Source organism: Chrysemys picta, chromosome 10 (genome assembly GCF_011386835.1).
Source record: "Chrysemys picta bellii isolate R12L10 chromosome 10, ASM1138683v2, whole genome shotgun sequence".
Classification (NCBI taxonomy): Eukaryota; Metazoa; Chordata; order Testudines; family Emydidae; genus Chrysemys; species Chrysemys picta.
In genome coordinates this window covers 81306140-81317416 of record NC_088800.1, presented here as the reverse complement: position 1 = coordinate 81317416, position 11277 = coordinate 81306140, and the positions used below count along the sequence as shown (strand labels likewise).

Here is an 11277-nt window from a genome sequence, read left to right as displayed (position 1 = left end):
ATCCCCCCGGGTGCCTGGTGGGCTGCAGCGCGAGGGTCAATTCCCAAGGGCTGGTTGCCAATATGGCCCCTCTTGCTGCAGAAATTGGGGGACCCCGTCTCTGCCCCCTCATTTCAGCTGAACAGAGGCTGACCCTGCTCCCTTCGATGGGGTTTGTAGCTCGCTCCGCACAGCGTTCCCCGAGCACAGCCTGGGAGGACCTAGAGGAGCTACTCGGCTTTAGGGGTGGGGTCTCCAGAGCCCCCAGCTGGTTCTAAGTAGAGTCACCATGGTCCTATCCCACCCTCCTCCAGCTGGGAAAGGGTCTTGGGCAAGCCAGGACTCCTGGGTTCTATTCCTGAGGGCTATTGCCTGGCTGCATGACCTACGGGGTATCACTCCTCACTGGGCCTCAGTTTCCCTTGCTAAGGGCAGGAGGGAGGTGCTTGTCACAGGGGCATCACCTGTGATGCACATGGGGAGGGCAGAGGCACGGACTCCTCCTGGGGCTGGGCTGTGAGGGGGAGAGGGGAGACCAGGGCATCAGCACAGGGTGGCCAGGGGCTGGGCCCAGCTCAGCCACCCCAAGGATCAGAGGTGGGTGAGCTGGGCCCAGCTTGCTCCCCATCCCCCTCCCCTCCCTGCTGAGGGGGTGGGGGCCAGCGCAAAACTGGGCCTGGCTCCTCTCAGCCCTCCTGCCCTGGGACACAGACCACGTTCCTCTCCCCCCACCGTCCATGCCTGGGGTCGGCTCCTCCCAGCCCCATACGCCCCCCTGGCCCAGCCCAAGCTGCTCTGCTGTGTGCTGATGGCCTGGGGCCCAGGGGTCCCGCCAGTACCCAGCAAGGCGGCCAACCCTGAGCCACCCTGGGCCCAGCTCAGCCACCCCAAGGATCAGAGGTGGGTGAGCTGGGCCCAGGGTGGCTCAGGGTTGGCCGCCTTGCTGGGTACTGGCGGGACCCCTGGGCCCCAGGCCATCAGCACACAGCAGAGCAGCTTGGGCTGGGCCAGGGGGGCGTATGGGGCTGGGAGGAGCCGACCCCAGGCATGGACGGTGGGGGGAGAGGAACGTGGTCTGTGTCCCAGGGCAGGAGGGCTGAGAGGAGCCAGGCCCAGTTTTGCGCTGGCCCCCACCCCCTCAGCAGGGAGGGGAGGGGGATGGGGAGCAAGCTGGCCCCTCCTCCACTCCCCCCGCAGCTGCTATCAGGGACAGGGTCTCTTCCTGGGGGGGGGGGCACATCACCCCCCCCCCACCTACGTCTGAGCCTCATCCATGTGAGCTAAACCGTCACCACCCACCCCACAGCTAAGCGTCACACGGGGCCTCCACCAGGAAGCCTGGACCCGCCCCTTGGAGCAGAGGCTCGCCCAGCCATGGCTGCTCCTCCAGGGCACGCCCAGGGTGGGCACGGGCAGAGACGAGCTGTGTGCCCCCTGCAATGGCTGGGTTTCTGCCCGCGGCCTAGGCACGGCTGGCCTGAGCGATGCTGGACGTGGGGCGTGCTGCCGGCGCCCATAAAGCGCAGGGTGGGTGAGGCGGTCCCAAGGCGGCCCTGAGCAAGGGGCGCGGGGGAGCAGGAGTTTATTAGACGCTGGGTTCAGGCCCCAGGAAGTGGTGGCAGTCCCTTTGCCTGAGCTGTTTAGGGGTGGCTGTGGCCAAGGCCAGGTTAGGGGACACTCCCGCAGCAGGCAGGGGGCTGGGCACGGCTAAAAGGGCTTTAGGGCAGTAGGCCTCACGGGAGACTTCCCATGGGGTTGTGTAATGGCAGGAGCACCGCAGGCACTCAGTGGCACCTGCACAGGGCAGCGCTGGCAGTTGAGCCAATGCGTTGGAGTTGGCGCAGCCCCTTGTGTGCATATGCAACCCCTCCCTCCCCCCCGCACACACACACACCCTGCGCTCCAGCCCAGCACTACAGGGCGGGCGGGGGGGGGGGGGGGGGGGCTGCTTCTCAGCCTGCAGGCCCCAGGGATGGGGCACGGGGGATGAGCTCCCCGCCTCTATCCAGACAGGAAAGCGGGGCTATGGGCATGGGCCTGCCTGTGTTGTGGGACAGCCTCTCCCTCCCTCCCCCCCGCCCAAAACCTATCAGGGCAGGGCTTACGTGACCCTCAGGTCACTGTAGGCAGGTGCCTGCCCCATGTGCCCAGATCACAGCAGAAGGGCAGGGGCACCAATGCGGGGTCACTAGTCACATCCTCAGGCTTCAGCTGGGTTGATGTGGGGCGGGGGAGGGGGGAAGGACTCTGGCTGGCCCTGCGGTGGAGTGGCCCAACAGGACCTATGTCTGTGCAACGTCTGGTCCCACGGGGCCTCCCCCCAGTTCTGTCAGTGCCTAGTGCGCCGGCGTGGCACATCGCTCCCCCACTAGGGGGCATCACTCTCCTCACTGGCTCTCCAGCCCTTCGCGCTCCCTGCCTGCCCCCAATCCACTGGGCTCCCTGCACTGGCCCGCCTGCCCCATGCCCCCACGCTGCTCCACTGGCTTGGCAGGGCGCTTGTGCTGTCAGCACCGGGGCCGGGGCCTGTGGGAGCAGCAGGACAGCAGCCCAAAGACCAGCCCCCGCTGCGCCAGGCATCCCAGCCTACGTATGGCTCATTGGGGGGGTCTGACTGCTGGACCTGCAGCTCTGTACCCAGCTCAGTGCTACCACTGTGGCATCATTGGCCTAGATCCCTGCAGCCCTCAGCATGGGACGTTAGCCTCGCGTGGGTCTGTCGCAGCCCTCGCTGCCGCCTGGGGCTCTCATCACCCCCCCCCCCCCCGACCCCCCCAGTCCAGTTAGGGCGACCAAGCCAGAGCTGGCTGCGCTGGGACCTCAGGGGAGCCGTTTCCAACACCGTGTTGTGCCCCAGCTAGGCACAGCAGCAGTGCCCACAAGCAGCGGGATACCCCCTGCCAGCCCAGCCGCGGGAGCCCGGGCTGTGCCAGTGCCTGGTATGTGGCCACCGCCGTCGGGCAGCGATGCAGCCACAAGCAAAGCCGGCAGAGGCAGTGAGGCTCTGCAGGTGGGAACCAGGCTGGAGATGGTACTAAAGGCCAGCTCCCCCCAGCCATTAGGCCATGCGCGGCAGGTGGCAGAGGGGGTCTGGAGGCGGCCTGCAGGGTGGCTTTGGGGCTCCCTCTGGCGGCCGGGGGGCAGGGGAGGGGTGCTGCTATGGCAGAGGGCAGGGCGGTGTTTGCATGAGCTAATGATACCTGGCCAGACACGGCCGGCAGTGTTGGCGGGACGAGACCTGAGGGGACCCTGGGCCGGGGCAGATGCGGGAAGGGGCTCCGAGCCCAGAAGCTGGACCGTGCTGGGCTGAAACCAGGGGAGTCAGTGGAGTGGGGGAGATGACATGGTCAGGCCAGGAGCAAGGCTGGGTTTTGTGGATACTGGCGAGGCCCCAGGAGGACGCAGCAGTCAAGCGTGGGAGGCGGACAGGGAGCTTTGGCTTGCTGGGCCGAAAGAGACAGGCAGCCTCGCAGAAAACAGAACAGCAACCAGCACACCAGCCAACCGCTGGGGTGAGCAAGACCCATCCCCTGCTGTGCTGCAGCATGAAGACAGGCTACCAGCCTTGCTGGCCAATGGGGGCTGAGCCATTCTGGCATGGTCCCTGAAGGTGGGCCAAGGGGAGGAAAGGAAGTAGTAAGGGCAGGCCAGAACTCCATTTGCTTATGTTATCCTGGGGATGTGTGCACAGAGGGAACCCTCCTAGGAACAGATGGGAATGAGGAGTCAGTGAGAACCACTGCTGGTGACAAAAGGCCCAGCGGGAAATCACTGTTTCAACCTGCATTCTTTTCCTCAGCTGTTGCCAGGGGAGGAGGGTCGGCGGGAGAAAAACAGGCTACGACTGGACGGCCACATACTTCCAAAACAATTGTTGAATCTTTATTGACGTTCTGAATGCAATGACCTGTTTTTTACTCTTAAGGAAAATAAACATCTTTTAGAAACAGCTTGTTACACACAATCTTCAGTGTGAAGCAATATACTAATAAGTACACTAGTCTTAACATGTACAGTCTTCATATATATTATATATATGTATATGTATACATATATATACACTATATAATGAGGCAATATATAATACACACGATTTACCATTTTACAGTCATATGTACAAGATGCCACTAAAAATAGCCAGGATGTCAGGCAATGGTGCCAGGGACGCAGATAGTTTTTTTTCCCATGGTCCGTGGCAAGCTTCTGAAACAACAGACAGTTCTTGGCCAGCAAACATTGAGGGCGAGGTGAGTGGTGGTGAGATGACTAGCCAAGCGTGGCAGCATGAAATGCGCACACTACTACCAACAGACAGGTTACAATGGGTGAATTGGCTTTGCTTGGGGAGGGGTCCAGATTCTTGTCTGGCGCAATGCAACAACTGCTTAGACTGTTGGGGATAGGCTGGGGGCGGGGGGTTGTTGCTCACATCCAACCATGTGTGATTCCAACCCGAGTGTGATGTTAAACACCTATCATTTCTCTATCTATGTAAGTAGAACCTCAGCGTTACAAACGCAGCGGGAACCGAGGTTGTTCAGAACTCGGAAACGTTCGTAACTCGGAACAAAACGTTACGGTGGTTCTTTCAAATGTTTACAACTGAACAGTGACTGAAGAGAGCTTTGAACCTTTACTATGCAGAAGAAAAATGCTGCTTTCCTTTTAGTTTTTTAGTAGTTGACGTTTAACACAGTCCTGCACTGGATTCGCTTTTGTTTGGTTTTGTTTTTTGGTCTCAGCTGCTGCCTGATTGTGTAATTCCGGTTCCAAATGAGGGGTGCGGTTGCCTGGTCAGTTCAGAACTCTGGCGTTCGTAACTCTGAGGTTCTACAGCAATTCATTTTCAGATGGGCTCATTCTTTCTGGCGTCTGGCAGCATGGCCAATCTTCAGTAACGATCCCATCCAACACACTTGGACAAATACCAACCCAAACTGCCTCCGACCCCTTTAACCTGTGCGTGCGGCTCTAGCTCATGTCTCTACGTTGCTGACTATCATGGATCTGATTTTGGAAATCTCCCGTAGGTCGTCTCATGGGTGTCAATGGGCCAACACACTCAAGGGCCGGGCGGGTCTAGGTCTGCGCTAGCGGGCTGTTTCCGTCCCGTTCAGCCCAATCCATTTACTATCCCTCCAGCCCCTGTGATGGAGGCAGCATTCCCGCGAGAACAAAGAATGGGCTGTGACATCATGGAGTGAATCAGCTAAGTGGCAAAGGGGCCAGGTCACAAGTGTCTTTGCAACCAGCAATGCTGGGGAACCAAAGCCACGGGGCGCCTGTATGCCGGTTTAATGGGGGGGAGTGTGCGTGCGTAGGGGAAGGAGCTGGTAAATTCCTACAGCTCTAAATGGTTGCTGGCTGCTCTCCGAGGGCAATTCTAACGAGGGGCGCTGGAAGGTCGCCTGGTTAGGCATCTGTGAGTTCAGGACTCACTGGTTTTGAAAAAAGGATGGGAACAAAGCTAGAACTGCTTCCAGCCCCAGCCGCCTCCAGCTGGAGCCCAGTTAGCCAGCCCCAGGGGTCACCCAGCCCAGCAATGAGAGAGGCCACTGCAGACCCCATCCCCTCTCCCGTCACATGGGCCTGTTTTTAGAGCACGCTTTTAAGCGGGAGGTGATGCCAGCGGCTGTTCGGGCCGGCTCAGGCTACAGCTGCTCAGCGACTGAACTGTCTGCTCCGCATGGTGGCTGCCAGCTCGTCACAGGGTACGGCGAGGGAGCGCCCTTCGCCCACCCGAACTCCCACCAGCGCCGGGGCACAAGGGGCAGCACAGAGCAGATGAGCTACTGCCCTGGCTGAGGTGAAAAATGCTGGGGGGGTCTGAGTGGCCCAGAAGTCCAGTTTCCAGCACACCGGAGAGATGGGAGCTTGGCCCAGGTGTGACCCCCAGGGCAGGGTGCTGGGTGGGTGTAGGTGGCCTCTCAGCCGCGTACCGAGCCAGGCCAGCCCTGCGGAGAGGGTGAGATCTGACAAATCTCTGCCCAGCAGGGTGACTAGGACTAATGCCAAAATCCACATCTGCTCCTTAGAACCCAGCTGCCAGCCAGGCCCCTTGGTCACTCTGTGGTTCCTGGTTATGACAACGATGCACTCTTATCTAGCCCAAGCAGCGGGGAAAGGGCAGCCGTAAAGCTCACCAACACACATGGCGGGGGAGGAGGGAGGGATTGGGACTTTGCATGGCACACAGCAGCAGCAGGCAGCATTGGGTACAGAGGGAAGAATGGCGTGCCGGGTTGCTGAAGCCAGCAGCCAGGGCAGGGTCCAGACTGGTCTAATGGATAAGTATTGCTTGTCACTCCCTGCCTGAGCTGCTGCGGGTGCATAGAGCAGCACACACCAGTACACAAGTGCGGTCCAGAGGGAGTGGGAGAGGGGGCAAGAGGGAGGCGCTGAAGGCCCAGAGACAATGCAGGGAGGCGGGGTTGAGATCATTCTAATGAGCCAAACTCCCTTTTCCCGTCCAGAAGCTCAGCCCAGCCTTCAGTGTGGCTGCACCAGGGGAACCTCCGAGGGCCGAAACCACGTTTCCGCCTCCCCATGCACACACCAACTTCCACCCCCCCAGCGTCTCCCGCAGCAGCCTCTGCCAGTCGCCCCCCGCCTGCCCACGTGCGCCCCCCCCGGGGCTCGCGGCAGGGGACCGGGGCTGAAAATGAAAAACCAAACCAAAAGAGCAAAGTGTTGTTTCAAACATCAGGCCATTTTTTTTCTCATGTCGAGCACATATATACAGACAGACACCATGAGGTTTGCTGAAGGCAACATCTCAGATCAGATCAGAGTGAGATATGGAGGACTGGAAAGCTCTCATAGTCCAGCTGTTCCAGAGTAAGACAACATCGTCAGTAACCCTTTTACACTGTACCCCCTCCCCTCCCCGCCCCTCCCCCCCCACCCACCCTCCCCACCCCTGTGCAGCTAATGTAGTTCTGAAACATAGTCTGTGTTTGCCATGGGTTTTGTTATTTGCATCATCTGGGACCGGATCAGAGAAGCCACCGTCCACGCGCTGCCTTCGTTCTCTGGTCAACGGAGTCCCACTGCAGCAGGTGTACCCAGAATCCACTTCAAAGGGAGGTGCTGAAAATGCTCCAGGCCGGGATTTACCTGGGGCCTTGTCCCAGGTGTGTTACTATCAGTGTCAGTTACAGGTCCTAAAGGGGAGAGGAGGAAAAACCTGGAACTGGATTTCTTTGCCCACTGGCTCCGGGGTAGAGTTCAGAGGGGGAAGGAGAAAAACGTGGAACTGCTTTTATGTGCCCACCTGGAATGGCTCTGGATAGAGTTCCAAGAAGACCCTGGAGCTGGATCTCCGTGCCCATCCGGAATGGCTCTGGTAGAGTGTTGGGGGGAGCAGAAGGGAAAAAGTAGAACCTGGAACTGGCTTCCCACCTGGCCTGTATTCTGGGTGCTCCCCCGTCCCAGGTAAACACTACTGCCCGGGGGAATGGACGCAGATGGGTACATTCTGCACTTTCGTCCTTGCCTTTCCCTGTGGGATCTTGTCGTTGGCAGCCACCGCTGAGACAAGCACCAAGGAGCCTCTGGGGTGACCTGGGCCTGGCGGAGGGGCGACTTCCCGGCAGATGGATTATAACGGCTGCCTCTGCAAAAGAAGCCAAACAGGTTAATGGATCGGCAGCGAAAGGGTTAACTTGCTGCTCTGGGGGGTCCACCCCCTCCGAGGAGGAGCGAGAATGGTGTCGCCTTCCCGCTGAGCTGGCTGAATTCCAGGCCTGGCTTTGCCAGCACACGGGGAACTGGGTGGCATGAGACTCCCCGGGTTCACCCTGTGGCTGGCACTGCTCACCTGCGCCGGGCACAGGGCAAAATAACAGCACGCGCCAGCCAGGCTGCAGGCCTGTATCTGCAGCCTGTCGGCTCGACAGAGAGAACGGCCACCACCGGGGGGCAGGAGGACTCATCTCTCAGCAACCTGCCCTCCTCTGGCTTGTCCCTTTGGATTCAGTGCCATGCTAGCCATCTGCTGGCTTGCGGGTATCCTGCCCTCCCCAGAGTCTTCCAGAGAAAGGGATGCGTGCACCTCCCCCCGCTGCTGTCCCGTCCTTCCCACGCTGGTGTCCTCTTCGCCATTAGTCCTGTACCAGAGGAACTGCCCTGCACGGCCTGTCCCTCCAGCCTCAGCTATACATTCTGCAACTTCAGCTTAACAAATCCGCTAGTGGGAGCCTATTCGTCTGCAGGGTGTTGTGCATTCCCCCCAGGCCCACAGCCCCTGGCTTCCCTCCCTGGGCATCAGCCTGGAGCAGCTACCAGACACATCTGCACATTTCTTCCCACTCATCAGACCAGCTGGTGATGACCTGCCCGGTCTTGTCCCGACCGGATTACAAACGACAGCTGGGCCTGGCCCAACCCGCGCCCCCCCCCGCCCCCCATCCAAACACTCAACCCCCAAGCTGTGGGCACGTTCCCAGTCTGGATCCGGGTTGTGCAGCCCCGACCTCCCGTCTGATTGCCTGTAATAAGGTGCACGTGCTGTAGCTGGGGAAGGAGAGAGGCAGGAAGTGCTTTTAGCGCTGATTAAATTATCGGGCCCCCCCGGTCAGCATTTGGAAATGAGTTGCTGAGGGAACTTTAGTCCCAGCCCATCTCCTGTTGCTTTGTGGGGAGGTGGTGGCAGCGGCAGTGACACTCCTCCTCTCCCCCCCACCCACCCACCGCCCGCCTCTTCCCCTCCAACGCTCCCGCTTCAACCTCACTTTGTTCCCTGCCTGCTTACGCCAGGCAGAACAACACCGACAGGCGCAAACGGCTCAGGCCGCCCGCGGAGCAGGAATCTAGAGGCAGCTTGACTCCATCTCTCTGGGAGCTGGAAGGGAAATCAGGGGGTGCGTTTCCCCAGGAGGGCAACAGACGTCTGGGACGAGTTGCCAGAGGCCGAAGCCAACAGAGCAAGGTGTCTAAAGAGGCTTCAGAGGGAGCTGAGATTTGGGGGCAGGAATGGAGGGCGACACGGCCAGAGTGCAGAGGTGGCTTGAAGGCCAGGCGGGAAGGGCAGGCCGTTGGGTTTGATTCCTGCTCCATAGGGCTGGCCATGAGCTGAGCCCCTGGGCTGGGAGGATGGCAGTGGGGCTACCCCAGCCAGCCCCCACTCCCCTCAGCCTGCTGGGGGCTGTGCAGGGGAACACACAGAATTGCCAGGGCTGTGGCCAGGGAAGCCAGGAGGAGAGGACAGATTCCTGGGTGGGGGGCTCTGGACTCACCTTATGTTTGGGACATTTCAGAGAGAAGTTCTCTTCAGTTAATAAGCAACCTGCGAACGGAAAGGAGAGCCCTACTTTAGAGGGTGCGGGTGAGGCAGCTGTGTGTCATCCCCCCCAGCTCTCACAACCACCCACCTCTACCCGCCATTAGCTCGCGGACTGAGTGCTCTGAGCTGGGGGCGGTGGCGGAGTTGTGAAGCCTTCTCCCTACCCCTGCTGATTTCCCCTTTGCCACAGGCATTGTCCTGCAGTGGACTGAGTGGGACTCACTCTAGTGTCCATAATGGCTCCTCCTCCCCCACAGCCAGAGGGGCCGCTCCCGGCTGATGGGAAGCCCGGCTTACGTCAGCCACGACTAGAGCCCGGCAGGGGCTGTGCCAGGCCCCCCACGGCTCCCCCAGGACTCCTCACCCTCGACCTGCAGCACCCACAGAGCTCTGCCTCAGCTCCTCAGCCTGGACCTGCTCTTAAAGCCCCAGTCCCACCATTGCCCCTCGGCCCCAAACTCGGGTCTCTCCTGCCAACCGCACTTCGTTGCGCTAAATGAGTGATGGGGTTTGCTGCGGCCATGGTACTGCCAAAGGGCTAAGCTGAGACTGGACAAACTTCTTCCCCTGGTGGCCTGAGTGGGATTTGACACAGGCCGTCCAGAGGGTCGAGTCTGGGGAGATCTTGCTCGGTGGAGCCGGTCCCGCCCCATCCCAACCTGGCACATGTGCCTGGTGACTGCTGGGGAGCTGGCGCTAGCTGGGAATAGGGCTGGCAGCAATTCCAGGCCTCTCCTCTCCACGGGAAAGCTCCCAGTACCAGTGGATGTCTGCGAGGCTGACAGTACGGCAGTCCAAGCTGTGAAAGAGGCCGGGGCTGCTCACGGCCTCCTCCGGCTCGACAGCTCCCCCTCGGTGAGGCCGCCAGGAGGACGGGACACAGAGAGACAGGGGATGGGGAAGAACGCTTGTGGCTGCTTTGATTCAAAAGCGCTTTCCCAACACCAGGCCCAACCATGTGACTCCTGCGGAGATCTACAGGGCTGACTCTGGCCCCTTTACCTTAACTGCTTACTGCCCAGATCTCCGTGCAGTGGGGTCCTCCCCCCCGTGAGGCGCTGCGTATGGCGGGGACTCAACCCAGTCCCCCAGGGAGCGGATGGCAGGGATGGGATCAGAAGTGCCCCCCTCAGCCCAGCACCCCACACTGCTCTCGTCCTTTCACTCTCACCCTTCATTCTTTCTTGCCTTTCTCACCCTGCCTTTCTGCATCGAACCGCCTTCTCCTAGCAGCCTCCAGGAGAGGGGCTGGGTGAGCTCTTTACAGCTCCCCCAACGGGCATCTGGCTGCCTACGACAAATTTGCAACATGGCAACGAACTCCACAATACTGCAATGCCCTTCCCTGCACAAGTCCTTTGGCCGGGACGAAATCCTCCCTGAAATCTGTGGGGGACAGAGTGAGGCTCCAAGACTGGCCGTGGCAAAGTGCCCAACGGTGCCACGCTGAAATTACCTTTAAGACCCGGTCAGTGGTTTTTGACTGCCACATAAATACCGTCCCATCTTTCTGGCGCACGTGCACGGCAAACTGACCAAAAAAATTTTGGTAACAAAATCGATTGCAGGGGTGTGCATAGAATAACACACTTGGTCCTGGCCTGTTAAAAAGGCTTTTCCCTTCTCTGGAGCCTTCCCGATACAGATCACCAGTAACTCTGGCACCATGAACGAATGGGAAGTACCATTTTACCCTTTCACAAAGGGGGAAACTAAAACCCAGTGAGATCGAGTAACTTGCCCAAGGACATGCAACAAACCTATGGCAGAGGCAGGCGTAGAATGCAGGAGACCTGACTCCCAGCCCCCCTGTTCTAACCACATAGGGCCACCCTGTGAATGATCACAAATAGGACATAATACAAAGTAATTAGACCAGCTGTGGTTCCTGTGAAGGGGGGACTAGGCCTGGAATAGGAGGCGCGCGGGTCAGAACTGGTGGTGCACTGGAAGACCTGCTGAGGGAACTCAGGCCCGGCATGAGGGGCGGAGAGCCAGGTCTGAAGTGCATTGGG

The 11277-nt window shown here is 59.8% G+C and overlaps 1 protein-coding gene across 18 annotated transcripts in view; it reads right to left on the bottom strand.

The window, feature by feature from the left end:
• Positions 1-3836: 3836 nt before the first annotated feature.
• Positions 3837-11277, bottom strand: part of RAI1 (retinoic acid induced 1) — a 134553-nt gene continuing 127112 nt past the window's right edge. For 16 of the 18 annotated variants that reach the window (XM_065560187.1, XM_065560190.1, XM_065560192.1 and 13 more), the window contains 3 exons: positions 9216-9265; positions 8402-8493; positions 3837-7594 (listed from right to left, as the gene is read on the bottom strand). In XM_065560187.1, coding sequence (XP_065416259.1) covers positions 7207-7594; positions 8402-8493; positions 9216-9265 — 530 coding nt within the window. In that variant the 3' untranslated portion in view covers positions 3837-7206. The remainder of the gene's footprint in view (positions 7595-8401; positions 8494-9215; positions 9266-11277) is intronic. The other 2 variants (XM_024102269.3, XM_024102270.3) reach the window with 2 other exon arrangements.